At 47.2% G+C, this 23,958-nt stretch overlaps 1 protein-coding gene and 1 pseudogene across 1 annotated transcript in view; both read left to right on the top strand.

Moving 5' to 3' along the window:
• Window positions 1-23,958, top strand: part of LOC141106913 (uncharacterized) — a 148,896-nt gene that overhangs the window by 72,840 nt on the left and 52,098 nt on the right. The window contains exon 34 of the mRNA XM_073597842.1: window positions 20,920-21,212. Within this exon, the coding sequence (XP_073453943.1) occupies window positions 20,920-21,212 (293 nt within the window). The remainder of the gene's footprint in view (window positions 1-20,919; window positions 21,213-23,958) is intronic.
• Window positions 21,458-22,151, top strand: LOC141105158 (uncharacterized; annotated as a pseudogene).

The raw sequence follows: 23,958 nt of genomic DNA, 5'->3' as shown, positions 1-23,958 counted from the left end.
CCCGGCACAAAGATTTTCCAGCTTGCGGGACCACAATCTAGGTGCCAGCAGCCTGAGAGCAATTGTCACTAATTTACGCAATTAAACCTTTATCTGCCACCACTGACGTTTGTTTAGGAAGAGTCAGGACTTCCATCAATTTAGCAATACCAATTATGATTTCCGAATAAGCGTCTGCAACACACACACACTGCCACCACAATCAGGTCTACTAAGAGGCCTTACTCTACAACAGTAGCGCTCTTCAAGAGGCAGGTTCGTTTATAGGTGGCATTAAGAGCTTTAGAGACAAGGTTAACACTTTCCAACATAAGGGTTTAATAATGAAAAGGTCAAAGTTGATGCAAATAAAATATTTACAGTAAAAAGATGTTTCAAAGAGATAAAGCTGAAAAAACTCTCTCCTGCGCTCGGGTGTCTAGAACCTCAATGTGTGGTAAGGCCAGAATGCTTCAGTGGTGTCTGCCGTCTTGCAGCCCTCCTCAGAATAATGGGCATTCATGGGCTACAAAAAGAAAAGAAAGAAAGGAGGGCGCACCGACCTAGTGCATTACCACTGATAGCGTTTATTAAAAAAAGTAAAACAGCAAAATGGATACTCACAAACGAGCATGAATGACAAGCATGAACAATAGCTGCAGGTGCACAGTGACAGACATCAGAAAGAGACCGGGACCGGACATCAGGTGGATAAGGCAATGGCTGACGCGTTTCGGGGGAGAACCCCTTTCTTCAGAGCCTAAGCGGGTAGTGGCTGCTCTCACCTGCTAGCAGCCACTACCCGCTTAGGCTCTGAAGAAAGGGGTTCTCCCCCCAAACGCGTCAGCCATTGCCTTATCCACCTGATGTCCGGTCCTGGTCTCTTTCTGATGTCTGTCACTGCGCACCTGCAGCTATTGTTCATGCTTGTCATTCATGCTCGTTTGTGAGTATCCATTTTGCTGTTTTACTTTTTTTAATAAACGCTATCAGTGGTAATGCACTAGGTCGGTGCGCCCTCCTTTCTTTCTTTTCAAAGATATAAAGACAATATACAGCCACAAAGTAAGGTAGGATTGAGGAGGAAGAATACTTGCAATTAATGTCCGAGGCATGATCAGAGTTCGATCGATGAGCTGGGTAATCGGTTCTCAAACTTGGCAGATGTTCCTGCTTGGATGGTAAAAGGAGAACTGCCCATTGTCTTGGCTTCTCCTCTTTTCTGTCAGATCAAAGGGGTGTTGACAGTGACCAGTGACCAATCATCTGGTCATCTTGTTTAGGTTTTGGTTGCTGGGAGGTGTCTACACTCATGACCATATCCCAGGTACACTTTGTGATACATATTCATATCTCTGCATCTCTAATGTTTACAGACTGTGAATATCCATGTTATTGTACAGCGTGACATTTGCTTCAAAAACGTATACACACATGCCAGGTCTCCAAGGCCTAGTTTACCTAGAAGGAATAAGGGTGTCACGTACCTGGTGGGTGAGCCTGACGTGTAGAGGAAGGCCTCTCGTACAGCTCCGGCTCGAGAGTCCCTGATAGTGGGACAGCAGGCTCAGGAGCACGGCGGGATAAGAGTGCCTATGATCAGTCCAGAAGTCTGTATCAGCAGTAGCCAAGAACTCACAACAGGAAGCTGGAACACAGCAGGTAGCAGGCAGGTGAGGTGGCTGACGGCTGGCGGACTTGGCAGGAGGAGGCAGAGATGCACCACAGGAAGCAGGGTCTTGAAGCAGGCTGGACGGCTGGAAGCAGGATCAGACAAGCCGGGTAGACAGCAGACAGGCAGATCAGGCAGAAGCGGCAGGCAGAAGTGTAGTCGGGTCACAGGCAGGTTCTGGCAACAGACGGGCAAATCAGGCATAGACAGCAGGCAGAGGCGTAGTTGGGTCACAGGCAGGTTCGGCAACAGATGCTAGGTAACAGGAACTGGAGACAGAGATCAGTCCATGGGAAGCCAGGGGTCAGGGCAGGAAGCAGGCATCGGTAGTCGGGAACAAGCCGGATCAGTAGCAGAAGAAATCAAACAATCAGGATTCAGGTTACGCTGTAGACCAAGCAGCAACTAGCCAGCGTTGAAGCTCCATTTAGACCGACTGGCACCAGTTCTGGTGACAGGTGCGCGCACGTGCGAGCCAACGCGCATGCGTGTCTGCAGAAGCGCCCGTGGTAGTTCTGGTCATTCTTGGTTGGCGCTTGTGCACAGGTATGCGCCTGGAAGCAACAGTTGTACTCTGCAGATGTCTTCCCTGACACTGCCCCCCCCTTACAGGCAGCCTCCGGATGCCCAGTTGGTTCTTCTTCTGGGGGTGGCTGCAGAAAAAGGCGTGGACCAAGTCCATAGCGTGCACATTCTGCTCAGGTTCCCAGGAGTTTTCCTCTGGCCCATAACCCTTCCACTTAATTAAGTATTGCAGACGACCCCTTCTTCTCCTGCAGTCTACAATTGCTTCCACCTCAAACTCCTCATCCCCATTGATGATCACTGGTTCAGGCGGTCTAGTCCCCCGATTAGGAAAGGGATCCGGCACTGTGGGTTTTAATAAAGATACATGGAACACTGGATGTATCCTGAAGGAATCCGGTACAGACAGTTCATAGGAAATGTTGTTAATTCTCCTCTTTACAGGAAATGGTCCCAGAAACTTTGGAGCAAGCTTCTTAGATGGACAAGCCAATCTCAGATTGGTTGTGGCCAACCAAACCTGGTCACCAGGCTGCAGGATCAGTTCTCCCCTCCTCCTTCTGTCGAAAGCCTTTTTATTACCTTCCTGTGCCTTGGTTATAGCTTCTTGCAATAATTTATTGTTACGACTGAAGAAGTATACCGTATTCTGGACGGCTGGAACTGAGGACTCGGAGACAAGGTCGGGCAAGAAGGTGGGATGGAAGCCACAGTTTGCGAAGAACGGAGACTGTTTAGTGGCTGAATGACAGGAGTTGTTATAAGCAAACTCAGCTAATGGTAGGAGAGACACCCAGTCATTCTGGACAAAAGATGTGAAGCAACGGATATATTGTTCCAACGTTTGGTTAGTCAATTCGGTTTGTCCGTTAGACTGTGGGTGATATGCGGATGACATAGAGAGTTTGATCTTCAGGGTCTCACAGAGTGATTTCCAGAACCTGGACGTAAATTGGATCCCTCGGTCAGATACGATATCAACAGGTACCCCATGGAGTCTCACAACTTCCCTGATGAACACTCGAGCCGTCTCTGCAGCAGATGGTGCACCCTTTAAGGGTAAGAAGTGGGCCATCTTGGACAGGCGATCAACAATAACAAAGATGGCCGTACAACCTTCAGAAGGTGGTAACTCTACTATAAAGTCCATAGAAATCAAGGACCAAGGCCTGCCGGGCACAGGCAGAGATCTGAGCAAGCCCCATGCCCTGTTTCGGGTGCTCTTATTTCGGATACAGGTGGTGCATGCACCTACGTAGCTTTTACAGTCTCTTTCCAGATTAGGCCACCAGAAAGTGCATTGCACCAATTCTGTTGCCTTGCGAATCCCGAAGTGCCCTGCTAAGGGATGATTGTGGCAGAAACCCAACACCGGCATCCAAACTCCTTCCGGAACAAAAACTCGGTCCCCCTTCCAAAGAAGACCCTCCCTTGCCTGAAGGGTATCCCCAATGGGAGCAGGGGTAACTGTGGATGCTTGTTTTAGTTGAGACACCAGGTCGGTCTGTAGTAGTAGGAAGTTTCCTGCTGGCAAAATGGTGTCTGACACTGGCAAGTCCTTAGGATCTTCGAACATACACGACAGCGCGTCAGGCTTGACATTCTTAGACCCAGGTCTGTAGGTTATATGGAACAGAAACCTTGAGAAGAAAAGTGCCCAACGGGCCTGGCGGGGTTTCAGCCGTTTAGCAGTCCGTAAATACTCAAGGTTCTTATGATCCGTATATATCAATATTGGGTGTGCTGCCCCCTGTAGCAAATACCTCCATTCCTCAAGAGCGGCTTTTATGGCAAGAAGTTCGTTTCTCTCAGCAGGGGCGAGCTTCTGAGAGAAAAAGGCTACAGGGTGAATCAGATCCTTGAGACCTTGGCACTGGGACAGAACCCCTCCGACAGCACTCTCGGAAGCGTCTACCTCCAGAATGTAGGGTAGCGCTGGATCTGGATGGCTTAGTATGGGAGCAGACATAAACAGTCCTTTAATGCCGCGTACACATGGTCGGACTTTTCGGCTACAAAAGTCTGACAGCCTGTCCGACAGACTTTCGACTGACTTTTGGCGGACTTGCGGCAGACTTTCTAATGCCGCGTACACACAAGCGGACTTTACGGCAGACTTTGCTTGGCGGATTTTTCGATAGACTTTACGACGGACTTTCTGAATGAACGGACTTGCCTACACACAATCCACCAAAGTCCGTCGAATTCGTGCGTGATGACGTACGACCGGACTAAAACAAGGAAGTTCATAGCCAGTAGCCAATAGCTGCCCTAGCGTGGCTTTTTGTCCGTCGAACTAGCATACAGACGAGCGGACTTTTCGACCGGACTCTATTTCGACGGATTGATTTAAAACATGTTTCAAATCTAAGTCCGTCCAACTTTTGAGAAAACAAAGTCCGCTGGAGCCCACACACATCGAATTGTCCGACGTAATCCCTTCCACCGGGCAAAGTCTGCCGTAAAGTCCGCTCTTGTGTACGCGGCATTACGAACGGACTTGCCTACATACGATCACACAAAAGTCCGACGGATTCGTACGTGATGACGTACACCGGACTAAAATAAGGAAGTTGATAGCCAGTAGCCAATAGCTGCCCTAGCGTGGGTTTTTGTCCGTCAGACTAGCATACAGATGAGCGGATTTCTGGGTCCGCCATAGTTATGACATAAAGATTTGAAGCATGTTTCAAATCTAAAGTCTGTCAGATTTGCGGCTGGAAAAGTCCGCTGAAAGTCCGGGGAAGCCCACACATGATCGGATTGTCAGTCGTATTTTGTCCGTTGGCGTCCGTCGGACTTTTGTAGACGAAAAGTCTGACCGTGTGTACGCGGCATAAGAGTCTCAAAGGCAGCCTGGGCTTCAGGGGACCAATGATGGAAACGGACACCCTGTTTGGTAAGTTGTGTAATGGGTGTGATGATGGCCGAAAAGTTTTTGATAAATCTGCAATAAAAATTAGCAAACCCCATGAATCGCTGGATTCCCTTCTTATCAGTGGGAGCTGGCCAGGTTAGAATTGCTGAGACTTTCTGGAGATCCATCTCAATCCCACCGGCGGAGATGATTAATTTCAAGAACTGGATACTTCGTTGTTTGAACTCACACTTCTCTGGTTTGGCATAAGTCCGTGTAAGCGGAGACGGCAGGGAACATTCATGATATGTTCGCGATGACTTGCAAGAGAAGTGGAGAACACAAGTATGTCATCTAGGTAGACGATAACAAAGATGTCTAGATAGTCCTTAAAGACGTTGTTAATCAAGTGCTGAAACGTAGCTGGCGCATTACACAGACCAAAGGGCATGATGAGGTACTCGTAATGGCCAAAACGGGTGCGAAGGGCAGTCTTCCACTCATTTCCCTTATGTATGTGGATAAGGTTGTAGGCTCCCCTCAAGTCAAGCTTGGTGAAGATGGAAGCAGAGCGAAGTCTTTGGAAAAGTTCTGGAACCAAGGGAAGGGGATAATGATTCTTCACCGTGATTTTATTTAGTTTGCAATAATCTACGCACGGCCGTAGAGAATGGTCCTTCTTCTCCACAAAGAATATTCCCGCCCCAGCAAGTGAAGTAGAAGGACAGATGAACCCCTTTTGAAGACTCTCATCAATGTACTTCTTCAGAGCACCTAGTTCCTTTTCGGACAGAGGGAAGATCCGACCAAACGGAATTGCAGCCCCTGACAGGAGTTCAATGGGGCAATCGTAGGCTCTTTGTGGAGGTAAGGTGTCTGCCCCCCGCTTACTGAAAACATCCAGATATTCATGATAAGCCTCGGGCACCCTTTGCTAAAGTTCAGTATAAATGTCCATACAAAGTAGCGCAGTGGGTGGCAAGATGGGCTCAGATAGACAGTGCTCCTGACAGTATGATGACTGGTACTTGATGCTGCCAAAGCTCCAATCAATCAGCAGGTTATGGGCCCGAAACCATGGTAGGCCCAGAATGACAGGAAACAGAGGTGAGGAAATTGCATCTACACGTAAAAGTTCCTTGTGATTGGTAGGGGTCAAAGTCAGGCAATGGAGGGGTCTCCTTAGTCACCAGTCCAGACTTAAAGCGGGGGTCCCGCGAAAAAATGTTTTTTAGATGTCAGCAGCTGCAAATACTGCAGCTGCTGACTTTTAAAATAAGGTCACTCACCTGTCCCGGGGTCCAGCGATGTCGGCACCCGAGACCGAACCGTCCCTCGATCCTCGGGTGCTGCCGCCGCTATTCTCATTGAGGGAATCAGGAAGTGAAGCGTTGCGGCTTCACTTCCCGATTCCCTACTGCGCATGCGCGAGTCATGCTGCGCTTTCTCAATGGTCCCCGCTATCTCCTGGGACCTGTGTCTTTCCCAGGAGACAGCGGGGGAGTGCGGGATGGGGCGTGACTCCCATGGGAGTCTATTCCCAGGAGTGGGTGCAGATACCTGTCTTAGACAGGTATCCGCACCCCCCTCCCCCCTGAAAGGTGCCAACTGTGACACCGGAGGGGGGGGGATCCGATGAGCGGAAGTTCCACTTTTGGGTGGAACTCCGCTTTAACACAGGAGCCAATGGCCAGAAATACAGTAAGTCCCTGCATCTTGGGTAGAAGAGGAATATGTTGTTGACCTGCGAATGCCAAGTCAATGAAACAACTGCAGGCCCCGGAATCCACAATTCCTGTTGTAGACACGCTTCTGCCTGGAAACTGGAAATTGATGGGAAGCGCCAGATGAGCGGAAGTTGCTGGCAGGACTGACTGGGTAACTGAAGAAGTGGTGAGACCTCTACGTCCTTTAGTTGGGCAATTACGTACATAATGGCCAGCCCCTCCACAGTAGAGGTAGAGGTTGCCCTGACAGCGTTGTGACCGTTCTTCAAGGGAAAGTGATGGGCAGATCAGGCCAAGTTGTGTGGACGTCTCTGTTGCCGGTTTGGAGGAAGGTAACTTAGCAGATGTTGGCTGGGCACGAACTGGAACTTTAGGCATCATCCACACAGGCTGAGATGGACCAGTTGATTTTTCCTGCCTGCGTTCCCGAAGACGACGGTCGATCTGGATGGATACGGAAATTAAGTCCTCCAGTGAGCTTGGCACCCCCACACGAGCTAACTCATCCTTCAGGTCCTCCGCTAATCCCAGGCGGAACTGATGCCGCAATGCTGCTTTGTTCCAACCTGTGTCTGCACTCCAGCATCTGAAGTCCGTAACATATTCCTCGACTGCTCGGCGGCCTTGCTGGAGTGCATGGAGAGAGGACTCAGCAGTAGCAGTTCGTTGAGGGTCCTCATACAATCGGGACATAGCCTGGAAGAAGGAGGACATGGTATCAAGTTGTGCGTCCTTTACTTCCAACAGACGATGAGCCCAGGTTTGGGGTTCACCCTGGAGCAAAGATATGATGAACCCCACCTTGGTAGTCTCGGCAGAGAAAGTCTGTGGTTGAAGCGAAAAATAAAGTTGACAGGCATTGCGGAATGCTCTAAACCTGGTTCTCCGGAGAACCTTTTGGGACAAGGCACCCGTTCCATTCACCAGGGATACCCACCAGCTGTACCATCCACCAGGGATACCCACCAGCCATATCATTCACCAGCAGTGCCAGCAGTATCATCCACCATCCGTATCATCCACCAGCAGTGCCAGCAGTACCCACCAGGCATAGTCACCAGCAGTACCATTATTCAGGGATACCCACCAGCTGTACCATCCACCAGGGTTACCCACCAGCAGTACCATCCACCAGGGATTCCCACCAGCCGTACCATCCACTGGGGATGGCCACCATCAGTGCCATCCACCAGGGATATCCACTAGCTGTACCATCCACCAGGGATACCCACCAGCTGTACCATACACCAGCAGTGCCAGCAGTATCATCCACCAGGGATGCCCACCATCCCTACCATCCACCAGCAGTGCCAGCAGTACCCACCAGGCATAGCCACCAGCAGTACCATTATCTAAGGATACCCACCAGTAGTACCATCCACCAGGGATACCCACCAGCCCTACCATCTGCCAACAGTACCATCCTCCAAGGGTACCCACCAGCAGTACTGTCCACCAGGGATATCCACCAGCAGTACCATCCAGGGATGGAGCTTGGTTGGCGGCAGACTGTTGAAAATGAAGCAGGAGGCAGATGTAAGCTCGCTAGACTGAAGGAGCTGAAGCAGGCTGGATGAGAAGGGTACATGGTCAGACAAGCTGAGTTGGTAACAGACAGGCAGATCAGGCATAAACGGCAGGCAGAAAAGTAGTCGGGTCAAAGGCCAATGTCAGCAACGGTGAGGCAGATCAGGCAAGAACAGGAGGCAGAATCCAGGAATGAAGCCGAGGTCAGGGCAGGTAGCAGGCAAACGTAGTCCGGAGCAAGCTGGGTCAAGATTAAAGGTTAGGCACAGGAATTAGGGATAAACACACAGAACGCTGTAGACCAAACAGCAATGAGCCAATGCTGCAGCCTTGTTTAAATGGCATGCTTGCTGACAGGTGCACTCCTGGCCATGTGCATGTGCATGCGCCTATGTCCATGCATATCTGCTCAGCCAGCTGCCGGCCTGCACATACACATGTGCCTGGAAACTTCATCTGTGCTATGGACAAGCCTTCCCTGACATCTATGTAGTAATGATCACTCTCAGTCTGCAAGTGCTCAGGTTGTTGTCCCACATGCTGGAATATCTCTTCACATGGTGAGGTTGAGAGTGAATACCCCACTGTCACTTATCTGTATGCAGATCCTGAGATGATGAGCATGGGCTTTTAGACAGTTCCCATTTGAGCAGCCCTTAATACTGAAACAGGGACTGCAGGGATAAAAGAATAGCACAGTGGTATCAAGTGCCAAGGTGTAGCTGCTGTGATCAGGAAATTGAGAGCACTGGTATCTGACAGAAAGAGGTACAGCTGTTGATGCATTGTGGTTGTGCCAAGTTCAGATGATGGTAGACACCAGAACGTACATGGAATCGGAGTCAGGAAAAGGCAGAGTTCAGCTACAATCAGGCAGTGAGGTACAGAGTCACTAGGCAGAAGTGTGGTCAGTAGTCCAGGCCTGGGTCAGTAGCAAAGACAGACATCAAACATGGGCAGGCAAGGATAATCTGAGAGCAAGGACAGAGAGGCAGCCGGATCCGTAACAGGGTCATGGATTTGTGTCAAGACAGGATCACGGGACAAGGCAGAAGACCATACAGCACAGGACCAGTGCAGGAATCAGGTTTAAATAAGCCACTTGTCAGCAGTGAACATGCACGCACATGTGCGTGCATGTGTGTGTGCGCAAGCTCATACGTGTAGGTAAATGTGCTATGTGTCTTCAATGCTCATGCATATGCACATGTGCATCAGCCAAACAGCTTGTTTTAGCCTGATAGCTACCACCAGGTTGCTGACACTCACATGTGCCCTCAGAATGTATAAATTGTATCACAGGGTTCTCTGGCATTTCAGAACAATTATATTTGAATTTATACCATGTACTGTATTGTTCTCCCTGCTTGTGGTTAAAGCTACATGCTTGAAATATTAAATGTATCTATGAATGTGGTTCATACATACATGCATGGCCTATATACTTCCATCTACAGGATTATTGATGTCTGATCACAGGTCTCATACTAGCACCCCACTCCACGGCTCTCCACCCTCTTCCTGGTTCCTTCCCTACCCCCCCCCCCCCCCCTCCCCGTTTTCCACATCCCTCCACATCCCATACTGAGCCGCCCCTCCCCCGGGGGAATTGATGTCTGCACAGCAACCCCATTCAGGATATTTGCACACTTCTCACTGCCACAGGCTGCGCAGACATCAATAGCCCAGACATCCGGACATGTCTGTTTTGTTAGTCTTTATATGTTATATGTTCCCCATGTCTGTGTTCTTGTTTTGATCAATTTAGGTATTGATCAATTTTATCAGGGCAATGTAACTTATTGGTAATGCTCTTGTATATCCCCATGTTTTTCAATTTTGTACCTCAATAAATATTCACTTATATTCAACACATCTATCTAGATTGCCCTTCCTTTGAGCCCCACTTTTCTTTTGGTCCCCCTCTGTTTGGGACAATCTTGGGTTACAGATGTACAGGGGCTGTAGGGCAACCATAGCTTTAGGGTACAGAATCTATATACATGGTCAACAAGCCTCATTATTCTTTATTTGATTTTATGAATGTGGTTCAGCAGTCAAAATGTTATTGGAAACCCCTAAGATCTGGGATTTCCCGATCAGCCCTATATTGGTAATCAGCAGGAAGAATGTCTGTTAGGATACTGAGTGTAGGTATCCGGCAACAGCAGGGGTGACCAGATCGGTGTGCTGCACAGGGTAAGACAGGAGATGCCAGGAACAACCAGGGAGACATACCAGATACAAGGGGAGTAGATATGGGGTAGCATGTTACAGGATGCAGGTTGGATTCAGAGTTAAGGTCAAGTGCATCATCAGGACAAGCACATCAATAACCAGGCTGTGGTAAAAAGGTACAGTATGTGGCACACAGGCAAAACTCACTGAGGCACTGAGGGAAGCTAGGGGAGGGGTTATCTACCTTTTCAGAAGCTGGTTACTGAGATACACCCGTTGGACACCAAAAGTACACCCTTCAGCTATAGAACAATAGTGCCACCAGCAGGTGATCCAGGAGTCTCCCCTGGATGCTCCACCGACCCTTGATCATAAAAGTCCATGTGAGAGACCCTTGTGTTTGATAGGTCTAAACAGGAGAAGGTCTCCCAACATCAGTGTCTGAAGACATGTTAGATTTCTTTAGGTCAAAGTCCGCCAACCTGCAGGATACCCTGCCAACAGGGTCTGGAAACTGGCTATGTGCTTTCCCACAGATCAGATGTAACACTTAAAGCTTGAAGTATCTCAAGACAGATTATATCCCAATGTTAGGATCCCATGGGCCATCTGAAGGCTTAGCACTGGGGCCATTAAACCATACAGGTACACCCAGGCCAGGATGTCTCACTGCTATCCGGACACTTCACATCTTAGCTGCTAGTCTGATAGCTAGAAAATACTTTGCATTTTGAAAGCCACCCAGGTCTTTCCAAGGCATTGGTTACCAGACCCATGTCCCTTAATGCAGCTGGAGTTACAAAGATTACACGGGGGTCATGGAAAAGCTCAAATGTAACCCTACCATTACCAGATCTCTACTGGAACTGTCAGCGAGTGAAGTTATCAAATTCAGAGTGGTGGCCCAGACAGGCTTTGGCGCAACAGAAGCAAATGGCTGCCTAAGATACTCATGCAAGGTGGCTGTAGGAATCTCAGATCAGATGGGTAACCCATGCCAGGAATGTGACAAACAAGTACTGGAGACTGGCTGGGCAGCAAACACAGGATGAGTGGAGACTGGCTGGACAGCAGACACAGGATGAGTGGAGACTGGCTGGACAGCAGACACAGAATGAGTGGAGACTGGCTGGGCAGCAGACATGGGTTCAGTGAAATCAGACTGGAAAACGGGCAGAGGATCAGTGGCAACAGGCTGGACAGTGGGCAGTGTATCAGCAGCATCTGGATGATCAGCAGATGAAGTATTAATAGAGTAAGCTTAGATAGCAGGTAGAGGATCAATAGAGTCAGCCTGGACAGCAGGTGATGGATCAGTGGTATCAGACTGGATAGCAAGCGATAGATCAGTGGTATCAGACTGGACAGAAAACAATGGATCAGTGGTATCAGACTGCAGGTGATGGATCAGTGGTATCAGACTGGAGAGCAGGTGATGGATTAGTGGTATCAGACTGGACAGTAGGCGATGGATCAGTAGTATCAGACTGGAGAGCAGGCAATGGATCAGTGGTATCAGACTGGATAGCAGACGATGGATCGGTGGTATCAGACTGGAGAGCAGGCGATGGATCGGTGGTATCAGACTGGACAGCAGGCGTTGGATCCGTGGTATCAGACTGGACAGATAGCGATGGATCAGTGCTGTCAGACTGGACAGCAGGTGATAGGTCAGTGATATCAGACTGGACAGCAGGTGATGGATCAGTGGTATCAGACTGGAGAGCAGGCTGTGGATCAGTGGTACCAGACTGGAGAGCAGGTGGTGGATCAGTGGTATCAGACTGCAGAGCAGGCGGTGGATCAGTGGTATCGGACTGCAGAGCAGGTGGTGGATCAGTGCTATCGGACTGGACAGCAGACGATGGATCAGTGGTATCAGACTGGAGAGCAAGCAGTGGATCAGTGGTTTCAGACTGGAGAGCAGGCTGTGGATCAGTGGTATCAGACTGGACAGTAGATGATGGATCAGTGGTATCAGACTGGAGAGCAGCTGTTGGATCAGTGGTACCAGACTGGAGAGCAGGTGGTGCATCAGTGGTATCAGAATGGAGAGCAGGCGGTGGATCAGTGGTATCAGACTGGAGAGCAGGTGATGGATCAGTGGTATCAGACTGGACAGCATGTGATGGATTAGTGGTATCAGACTGGAGAGCAGGCAGTGGATCAGTAGTATCAGACTGGAGAGCAGGCTGTGGATCAGTGGTATCAGACTGGACAGCAGGTGATAGATCAGTGGTATCAGACTGGACAGAAAGCGATGGATCAGTGGTATCAGACTGGACAGCAGGTGGTGGATCAGTGGTATCAGACTGAACAGATAGCGATGGATCAGTGGTATCAGACTGGACATCAGGTGATGGATCAGTGGTATCAGACTGGAGAGCAGGTGGTGGATCAGTGGTACCAGACTGGAGAGCAGGTGGTGGATCAGTGGTATCAGACTGGAGAGCAGGCGGTGGATCAGTAGTACCAGACTGGAGAGCAGGTGGTGGATCAGTGGTATCAGACTGCAGAGCAGGCGGTGGATCAGTGGTATCGGACTGGAGAGCAGGTGGTGGATCAGTGCTATCGGACTGGACAACAGACGATGGATCAGTGGTATCAGACTGGACAACAGGTAATAGATCAGTAGTATCAGACTGGACAGCAGGTGGTGGATCAGTGGTATCAGACTGGACAGCAGGTGATAGATCAGTGGTATCAGACTGGACATCAGGTGATGGATCAGTGGTATCCGACTGAACAGCAGGCGGTGGATCAGTGGTATCAGACTGGACAGCAGGCGGTGGATCAGTGGTATCAGACTGGACAGAAAGCGATGGATCAGTGGTATCAGACTGGACAGCAGGCGATGGATCAGTGGTATCAGACTGGACAGCAGGTGATGGATCAGTGATATCAGACTGGAGAGCAGGCAGAGGATCAGTGGTATCAGACTGGAGAGCAGGCTGTGTATCAGTGGTATCAGACTGGACAGAAAGTGATGGATCAGTGGTATCAGACTGGACAGCAGGTGGTGGATCAGTGGTATCAGACTGGACAGATAGCGATGGATCAGTGGTATCAGACTGGACATCAGGTGATAAATCAGTGGTATTAGACTGGACAGCAGGTGATGGATCAGTGATATCAGACTGGAGAGCAGGCAGTGGATCAGTGGTATCAGACTGGACAGCAGTTGATGGATCAGTGGTATCAGACTGGAGAGTAGGCGGTGGATCAGTGGTATCAGACTGGAGAGCAGGCTCTGGATCAGTGGTATCAGACTGGACAACAGGTAATAGATCAGTAGTAGCAGACTGGACAGTAGGTGGTGGATCAGTGGTATCAGACTGGACAGCAGGCGGTGGATCAGTGGTATCAGACTGGACAGCAGGCGGTGGATCAGTGGTATCAGACTGGACAGAAAGCGATGGATCAGTGGTATCAGACTGGACAGCAGGCGATGGATCAGTGGTATCAGACTGGACAGCAGGTGATGGATCAGTGGTATCAGACTGGAGAGCAGGCAGTGGATCAATGGTATCAGACTGGAGAGCAGGCTGTGGATCAGTGGTATCAGACTGGACAGCAGGTGATAGATCAGTGGTATCAGACTGGACAGCAGGCGATGGATCAGTGATATCAGACTGAACAGCAGGTGATGGATCAGTGGTATCAGACTGGACAACAGGCGGTGGATCAGTGGTATCAGACTGGACAGAAAGCGATGGATCAGTGGTATCAGACTGGACAGCAGGTAAAGGATCAGTGGTATCAAACTGGACAGCGGGTGATAGATCAGTGGTATCAGACTGGAGAGCAGGCGGTGGATCAGTGGTATCAGACTGGACAGCAGGTGATGGATCAGTGGTATCAGACTGGACAGAAGGCGATGGATCAGTGGTATCAGACTGGACAGCAGGTAAAGGATCAGTGGTATCAGACTGGACAGCAGGTAAAGGATCAGTGGTATCAGATTTGACAGCAGGTCATGGATCAGTGGTATCAGACTGGACAACAGGTTATGGATCAGTGGTATCAGACGGGACAGCAGGCAATGGGTCAGTGGTATCAGACTGGACAGCGGGTAGCATAACAGCAGAGTCAGGCTGGAAAGCAAACAATGGCTAATGGATCATCCAAGTCTGACGGGACAGCAAGCAATGGACTGGCGGAATCAGGCTGGACAGTAGACAATGGATCGGTCTTATGAGACGACAGCAGGAGAGGTATCAGCTGGGGGGCTAGAACAAGGCCATGGTGCACAGTGGCTTTAAACAGTGTTGGAGGACCCCACTTGACTGAGTGGGTCAGTCTGTCTCAAGATTGAATAGAACTTTTTAGAAAACCAAGAGCAGGTAGTAATGCCATAGAGCGAGAGACCGGGGGGCTGAATGTCCAAAATATGAAATGGCAACAGTCAGAGCTGCAGCTGAGTCAAGTTTAGACTGACCTACCATTGATGCTGCGACTGGCCAAACTGAGATAGCTGGCACAGAGACAGGCAGGACAAGAGCAGCTGGCATTTAAACAGGCTGGAGTAGTTGCAGGGGGCCGACCAGATCGAGCTGCTGGTAAAGACGTAGTGACAGCACTGAGAAGTGGAGAGGAAAAGGTAGCAGAGGAAGATTTCCAAGGGCTTGTCATAGGTAATGAAACTGTAGAGGGAGCCCTCAATGAGCTAAATGCAGGGAAGGTGTAGCTAGCGGGAGCAGGGTAAGATACTGATATACAATTGGGCATAAGGAGTACTCAGTAGCAGCTGTGAAAAATAGAAAAAAGACTCTGCGCTTAGGACAAAAAGGTATGCAGCCTCCCCTGATAGACCCCCTAAGGAGCTAATGAATAAATAGAGTAAACTCTACTCTATTTATTCAGTATCAGCTGTGGTTGCCAAGGGTAAAAGAGGAAGGAGCATAGAGCATTCCTGGACATCCTCCAGTTTGGAAGGTAAGCAGGCTGGATGTATTTCTTGTCTGCTGCACTCAGTTTCCATGGCTGACCACTGTGTTTCTGGTCCTCAACCTTGCTGGTTTTTGCTTCCATAGAGGAGAATGGACATCACATCTAGAAACATCTGTCTACCACAAATTATCTGCCATTTTAAATACGTTGATGATACCAGATGACCACCTTAAGACTTGACACTATGCTCTCTTTTTATACGGAGAAAGATTTACTATGTTCTCTAAGACTTTATCTTAGTATGGTTGTCCCTTGACGGGATATATTCCCTCTACACAAATTTTTCTACTCAACCACATTGGTCCACCGTACACAGTATATTAATAATCATTAGTGCATGTTTGTCATATTTGCTCACTCAAGAAACAGGCTATAGAACTACAAAGAGCTCACATTTTATCTGGAAAGTATTCTATTGCTATGCTAGCTTCTTTCATATCGAACTATGAAACGTTTTAATATATTCAATGAATGTACTTGGGTAATAGAATAAGCGACAAAAACGATAAATACACTGTGATGCCTGGTTTTGAGGTACAGAATGTAGGCTGCAGTACTAACATTCTCCACAAGATGGAGATCTCAGTTATAGGCGTGGAACGCAAAGAAGGAAGTGATGTCATGTACAGACAGGAAGTGATGTAGGGTTACAACAAGAAGTTCCAGGTGAAAGGTAATTTAGTAGGAAATTATGAGGAGACGCTACTGGATCTTGAGGTAGATTAGGTAATATTATGATATTTTAGTTGATAGCAATAATCATAGAGCCCTTTACCTAACTGTCCATCCAGAGCCTCTGGTTTATAGACCAGATACATCATAAATATAGAGCCATTTACCCAATTGTACATCCAGAGTGAGGGAATTATTTCCCAATCGTTACACTGACAGAATAAATTCTCGTTAAGGTTCAGTGTGTGGACCAAACCATAAACTCATCCCAGTACAGGCCAGGTACACAGAGCTGACCGAAGAGGAGAGGATTCTGGGAAGTCTGTAATGACTATTTTTGCTTTCTCTCTCTCTCTACACAGGAGAGTGAAGAAAACATCTGGTGAGCCATGACTACATGCGTTGGTTTTCTGTCTTCTTAGATTTGATGTTCTGTTGTATTAGCACGCGCAAAGATGGAGAAGGACAGAAACATGATATTAGGTATCACCCTGGAGATCCTCTACCTGCTGACCGGAGAGGTGAGAAGGATTTTGGGAGGTCACATGACATCACCCGTAATCATTGTGCTGTTTTTAGCAGTCATTGTTTGGCTGAATTTTGTTTAATTCTGCTTTCTTTTATTCTGTAGGATTATGTTGTGGTCAAGAAGTCTGGTGAGGACCAAATTTTGGGAGCTCAGAGCAGAGCCCAGATCACCATCACAGGGCCTCCACTTTCCCTTATATCTTCTGAGAGAAGCCGTGATAAAAAGATCCTGGAACTGACCAACAAGATCATTGATCTGCTGAAAGGAGAGGTGAGTGGTGTCGGGAATTCTGGGACATTATCCAGTAACAGACAAGGGATGTGTCTGGATGGTGACTGTATCATTGTGTGTGTCAGGTTCCTATAAGGTGTCAGGATGTCACTGTCTATTTCTCCATGCAGGAGTGGGAGCATTTAGAAGGACACAAGGAACTCTACAAGGATGTCATGATGGAGAATCAGCCACCCCTCACATCACCGGGTAAGAGGAGACTTTATTGTAAAGGAGAGAGCAGTACGGAGGGTCCACCTAGATCCCCCATCATCTGATAAACATATAGAAACAATGTATTCAGTCAGTGTGTGTGTTTCCTACAGATGGATCCAGTAATGGGAACCCATTAGAGAGATCTCACCGTCCTTTGTATTCCTGGGATTCCCCATGGGAAGATCATAACTATGTACACCATGATCAGGTAGGTGGGGACTGAGGATGTAGACTTAAGAATGCATTCTAAGGTAAGAGGTGACATTCTTCTATGTAATCTCCTGTTCTTTTTTTATTATAAATCTCTATTGCCATCTTTGGGATTTAGGGGGAAGAACGGAAAGCCATCAAAGCTGAAACTGAAGAGGAAGAAAAGATACTTGTTAGTAGAGATCAGTATTCTACGGAGAAGTGTATTCCTTTGTATTCCCAGAATTTCACACAGGAAGTTCCCAGCATCTCTCACCAAATTCAGGTAAAGGGGACTGTGAGATAGAACTCAAATATTATATTCTAAATTATGAAATAAAATTCACATATACAGTATATTCTTTTATTGTTGACGGTTTTATCAATTTTATCATTTTTGTGGTTCAGAATGAGGAACTAAAAGACATCAAAGCTGAGATTAAAGAGGAAGAAGAAGAGAGGTTGGTAAGTGGAGATCAGCAGTCTATAGAGGAGGGGAAGATGATTATGGAAAGTAAACAGGAGGAATCTTCTCTACATATAGACACAAGTAAGTCATAAACAGTAAAGTTAGAAAAAGTTCATATTATCATTTTAATTTGATGAGTATAAAATATTTAAATAATTACAACGTGGAGATAATAAAAACAATATAAAAAGGTCCACCTTAATTTCTCATATAACATCATGTACCCAACAAATGAGGAGGAGATACTGTACACCATATGAAAGGTCAATCTCCATTCCTCAATATAATGTCATGTTCCCAACAAATAAGGAAATACTGTACACCAGGGGTAGGCAACCTGGGGCCCTCCAGCTGTTGTGGAAATACATTCTCCATGAGGCATTGCAAGGCTTGAAGTTACAATTACTCCCAGAGGCAAGATGGGACTTGTAGTTCTGCAACAGCTGGAGGGTCCCAGGTTGCCCACCCCTGCTGTACACCAATCAAAGGTCCATCTCCATTCCTCAATATAATGTCATGTTCCCAACAAAATGAGGTGGAGATACTGTACACCATATGAAAGGTCCATCTCCATTCCTCAATATAATGTCATGTTCCCAACAAATGAGGTGGAGATAATGTACACCATATGAAAGGTCCATCTCCATTCCTCAATATAATGTCATGTTCTCAACAAATGAGGTGGAGATACTGTACTGTACACTATATGAAAGATCCATCTCTGTTCCTCAGCACTTTGCCATGTTTCTAATAAATGAGATGGAGGCTCAACTCTGTTCTGGCAGTAACAATGTCCTCAATGCAAACAATGTTACCTAGTGCAGTTGGGTGTAATGTATCCTTTAATTCAGAGATGCTCAACCTGTGGCCCTTGGAGCCCTCTGATGTGGCCCTTGACCTCAAAGCAGGGAAGCACATGGGCAGGGGGGTGGCATATTCGTGAACTGATTCTCTCCATTTTCCTCCTTCAATCTCCGAAAGCCGGCTTCTCCTCCTCTCCCTCCCGCCAGAATTCAGCGGCTGCAGGAGGAAAATGTTCATTAAGCTATTCAAAATAAAAAGTTCCAAAATTTGGAACCATTTCATTTCTTTGTGGCCCTCGAACATCAAAAGGTTGAGCATCCCTGCTTTTATTGGTTTGTATTTAAATTTTACCTTATGATTCCCAATACCATACCAGAGCTCCAGGGGTGTTGCAAGGTGGCAAAAAGACCAGGGGCTTCAGCCCGAAGTCCAAGGCCGGCGCGCGGGGGGGGGGGGGGGGGGGGCGGGCGCGGTAGTGGTGCAGGGTTTTTTGGCTGGGCGGTGGGGTTGTGTGGCTGGGGGTAAGCTCACTTGCTGGTTGCTGCCTGGCTTACCAATGCTGACTGCTAAACTCACCTGCCTGATGCACTGACCATTACACTGGCCTACCTACCTGACATACTCTGACCTACCTACCTGACATACATACACTGACGGTAGTGACATGCACACACTGATGGTAGTGACATGCACACACTAACCTACCTTCCTGACATGCATACACTGACCTACCTGACATGCACCGACATACCTGACATACACTGACCTACCTGACATACATACATACACTGATCTACCTACCTGACCTGCATACACTGACCTACCTGACATGCACTGACCTACCTGACATACATACATACATACACTGACCTACCTACCTGACATACATACACTGACCTACCTACCTGACATACATACACTGACCTACGTGACCAGGAGACAGACTTCATGTGTCCTGCAGCAGCTCAGCTCAGCCATGGTGTGCGGTGCGCCCATCATCATCAAAGCAGGCACCCGGAGAGGAGAGCTTCCCGCCTGAGCGCCGAGTGAGGATCTCACAGTGATGTGGCGCCCGCATTGTAATTCCCACCTTCTGGTGCCTGCAGCACCTATGATGGACGTTACACATCCGACGGTCCCGCCATTGGACCAGTGGGACATCTATCATAGGCACTGCAAGCTCCAGAAGGCGGGACCTGCTATGTCACTTGGCCGCAGTCAGGGGCGCTCGGGATAAGATCGGAACAAATTTACACTGTTATACAAGTTTTACACTCACTACTTTACATTGTAGCAAAGTGTCATTTCTTCAGTGTTGTCACATGAAAAGATAGAATAAAATATTTACAAAAATGTGAGGGGTGTACTAATTTTTGTGAGATACTGTACATGCAACATGACATGTGAACCTTAAGGTGAAAAATCATGAGACTTTACAACCCCTTTACGTAGTAGGGAATACAAGAACAAGCGTTGTTATAATGTTGCTATACATCCCTCTGTTGACCCCAATACGGATCCTACTGTAAAGAGATACTTGAGGTGAAAAGTTGACAATTACAAAATACAACTAAAATGAAATAAAGTAAATAAAAATAAAAAGGTACAATAAAGGAACGACATGTGAGCTACAAAACAGACCGAGTATTCCGTAGTGAATCTACTACATACAGCTTTACAATATCATTATTATGGTTTACTTCCGTTTTTTAAGGTCGTAGAAGAAGCTTCGGGATGAGATAGCCATGGGCCCCATTTTCTTTTACATTTATTTATACAGTAAGTCACCTCTTTTCTGAATTCCTCTAACATTTAAGCATTGATTTCCAACAGGTGGACATTGTGTCTCGAATAACGTATCTTCAGAATATAAAGAAGAAAATCCCACCACACAACGTTCTCCAGGAGAAGACCCCAATACACAAATATATCATAGACCTTATCTTCCAGAAAGGCCAATGGATCCCTCTAATCCTGAGGAATCTTCTGATGATCCACATACTATTACTGCTGAAACAAATCTGGGATCTCACCGTACAGATCCATCAATAGGTCCATCTCATCTTGAGGGATCTTCTTTAAACCATGAAGGATATCACACAGAAGAACGTTCCTTGTCATCTACAGTGTGTGGGAATTCTTCAAAAAAAACCAGAAAGCCTTCTAAACATCAGAAAAGTAACAAGCGTAAACGTAAGCGTAAATGTCCAGAGTGCGGGAAATGTTTCAGTCAAAAAGGAAAATTTCTTGATCACCAGAGAATTCACACAGGTGAACGTCCTCTCTCATGTCCAGAGTGCGGGAAATGTTTCAATCAGAAAGCACACCTAGTTTATCACCAGAGAATTCACACAGGTGAACGACCTTTCTCATGTTCAGAGTGCGGGAAATGTTTCAATCAGAAAGCACACCTAGTTTATCACCAGAGAATTCACACAGGCGAGCGTCCGTACTTATGTTCAGAGTGCGGTAAATGTTTTAGAGACCGAGGGAACCTTCTTAAACACCAGAGAATTCACACGGGCGAGCGTCCATTTTCATGTTCAGAGTGCGGGAAATCATTCATTCAGAAGGGGGAGCTTGATAAACACCTGAGAAGTCACACGGGCGAGCGTCCCTTTTCATGTTCAGAGTGCGGGAAATGTTTTGTTGTGAAAAGAGACCTTGTTATTCACCAGAGAATTCACACTGGTGAGCGTCCTTTTTCATGTTCAGAGTGCGGTAAATCTTTTAGAGACCGAGGGAACCTTCTTAAACACCGGAGAATTCACACGGGCGAGCGTCCCTTTTCATGTTCAGAGTGCGGGAAATCATTCATTCAGAAGGGGGAACTTGATAAACACCTGAGAATTCACACGGGCGAGTGTCCTTTTTCATGTTCAGAGTGCGGGAAATGTTTCAAGGAAAGAAGAAGCCTCCTTCGACACCAGAAAATTCACACAGAGCGTCCTTATTCATGTTGTGCGGGAAATGTTTTGTTGTGAAAAGAGACCTTGTTTTTCACCAGAGAATTCACACGGGTGAGCGTCCTTTTTCATGTTCGGAGTGCGGGAAAGCTTTCATTCAGAAAGTACAACTTGTTAAGCACCAGAGAACTCACAAGAGTGAGAGCCTTTACTCATGTCCAGAGTGTGGGAAATCTTTCCGTCATGAAGTATTCCTTCTTCAACACCAGAGGGCTCACACAGTGCGTCCTTTTTCATGTTCAGAGTGCGGGAAATGTTTCAAGGATAGAGGAAACCTCTGTCGACACCAGAAAATTCACACAGATCATCCTTTTTTCATGTTTAGAATGTGGGAAATCGTTCCATCAGACAGAAAATCTTCTTATACACCAGAGAAGTCACATAGCCGTGCGTCCTCATTCATGTTCAGAGTGCGGGAAAGGTTTCATTCAGAAAAGAGATCTTGTTAATCACCAGAGAGTTCACACAGGTGAGCGGCCTTATTCATGTTCAGAGTGCGGGAAATCTTTCACTCAAAAAAGTACCCTTGATCGACACCAGAAAGTTCACATGGACTAACACTTTCTTTATGTTTGGACATACGGACAAATAAAGAATGTGGCAAGAAGAACCACCAGAGAACATCGTGTGTGTCCTTCCTTATATTCAGGATGTGTAAAATGTTTGGGTTAAACATACTTCTTATTGGTTGTTATTGGCTGATTTCCATATAATATTCTGTTCTATCTGTAGGTCCCTTTTTACAAATGAGCATCATTTTTGGTGATTAGAATAAGACCAACTCATAGAGAACCATCCATTGGTGTTTTATTAGTGAGACGGGGGGGGGGGGAGTACAGAAGGTCTAGTTCAGGGCTGTCCAACCATTGATGATCTCTAACCTCGCGATGAAGGACCGGCCAACCTCACACCACGCTGTCACTTACGTAACAATGCCTCTCTCAGCTGCGCCTGGCACAAAGATTTTCCAGCTTGCTGGACCACAATCTAGGTGCAAGCAGCCTGAGAGCGATTGTCACTGGGCTAATTACACAATTAACCCTTTAACTGCCACCACTGACGTTTGTTTAGGAACGGTCAGGACTTCCATCAATTTAGCAATACCAATTATGATTTCAGAATAAGTGTCTGTAACACACACACACTGCCACCACAGACAGGTCTACTCAGAGGCCTCACTCTACAACAGTAGCGCTCTTCAAGAGGCAGGTTCGTTTATAGCTTGCATTAGGAGCTTTAGAGACAAGGTTAACACTTTTCAACATAAGGGTTTAATATTGAAAAGGTCAAAGTTGATGCAAATAAAATATTTACAAAAAAAAAGATGTTTCAAAGAGATAAAGACAATATACGGCCACAAAGTAAGGTAGGATTGAGGAGGAAGAATACTTGCATTTAATGTCCGAGGGCTGATCAGAGTTCAGCTGGGTAATCGGTTCTCAAACTTGGCAGATGTTCCTGCTTGGATGGTAAAAGAAGAACTGCCCATTGTCTTGGCATCTCCCCTTTTCTGTTAGATCAAAGGGGAGTTGACAGCGACCAGTGACCAATCATCTGGTCATCTTGTTTAGGGGTTGGTTGCTGGGAGGTGTCTACATTCATGACCATGTCCCAGGTACACTTTGTGATACAGATTCATATCTCTGCATCTCTAATGTTTACAGACTGCGAATATCCATGTTATTGTTCAGCATGACATTTGCTTCAAAACAAATACACACATGCCAGGTCTCCAAGGCCTAGTTTACCTAGAAGGAATAAGGGGTACCAGTGGATTCCCATATTATCTGACATAGGGGTGTCTGGACTTGAAACGCTACAAATTATCTGAGAAAACTAAATATGTCCATATTATGGCTGTGCTAATATTATTTTGGAAGTTATGAAACATGCTGAACTTTCATACTTATTCCACTGTTTAAGCTTTATGTGCACTAAGGTATTTACGACCAGTGTCTGCTGGTTCTCTGAATTGAGAGGTGGCAGTTTTACGATAGGCCTGGACATCCTACCAGACCGACATTAGCTGTACAGACCTCTCCTGGGTCTGCTTCTCTATGTTAAGATAACAGCTCTTGAAGTATAAGCCTATGAATTCCTGAAAATAAGGGAGGAGGGAGTTCCGATTTCTTCTGCAATTTGTATTCTGATCACTGGACTGATCAGGTCCTGCCCTCAGTCACCAGTTTGTGTCTTGGATAACTGAAAGAAAAAAAAAGTCGGGGGCCCTTCACTGGACAACATGGCTGGGATGAGCTGCACCATGACAAAATGGCTACTACCCACACAGCTATGCGTTAGCCCAGTATGCATGACCATTACACCATCCACCCGGGATACCCACCATCTGTACCATCCACCAGCAGTGTCAGCAGTACCCACCAGGCATAGCCACCAGCAGCACCATCCTCCAGGGGTACCCACCAGC

The sequence above is a fragment of the Aquarana catesbeiana genome, linkage group LG08 (assembly GCF_042186555.1).
Source record: "Aquarana catesbeiana isolate 2022-GZ linkage group LG08, ASM4218655v1, whole genome shotgun sequence".
NCBI lineage: Eukaryota > Metazoa > Chordata > Amphibia > Anura > Ranidae > Aquarana > Aquarana catesbeiana.
This window is presented reverse-complemented; position numbering and strand designations above follow the sequence as displayed.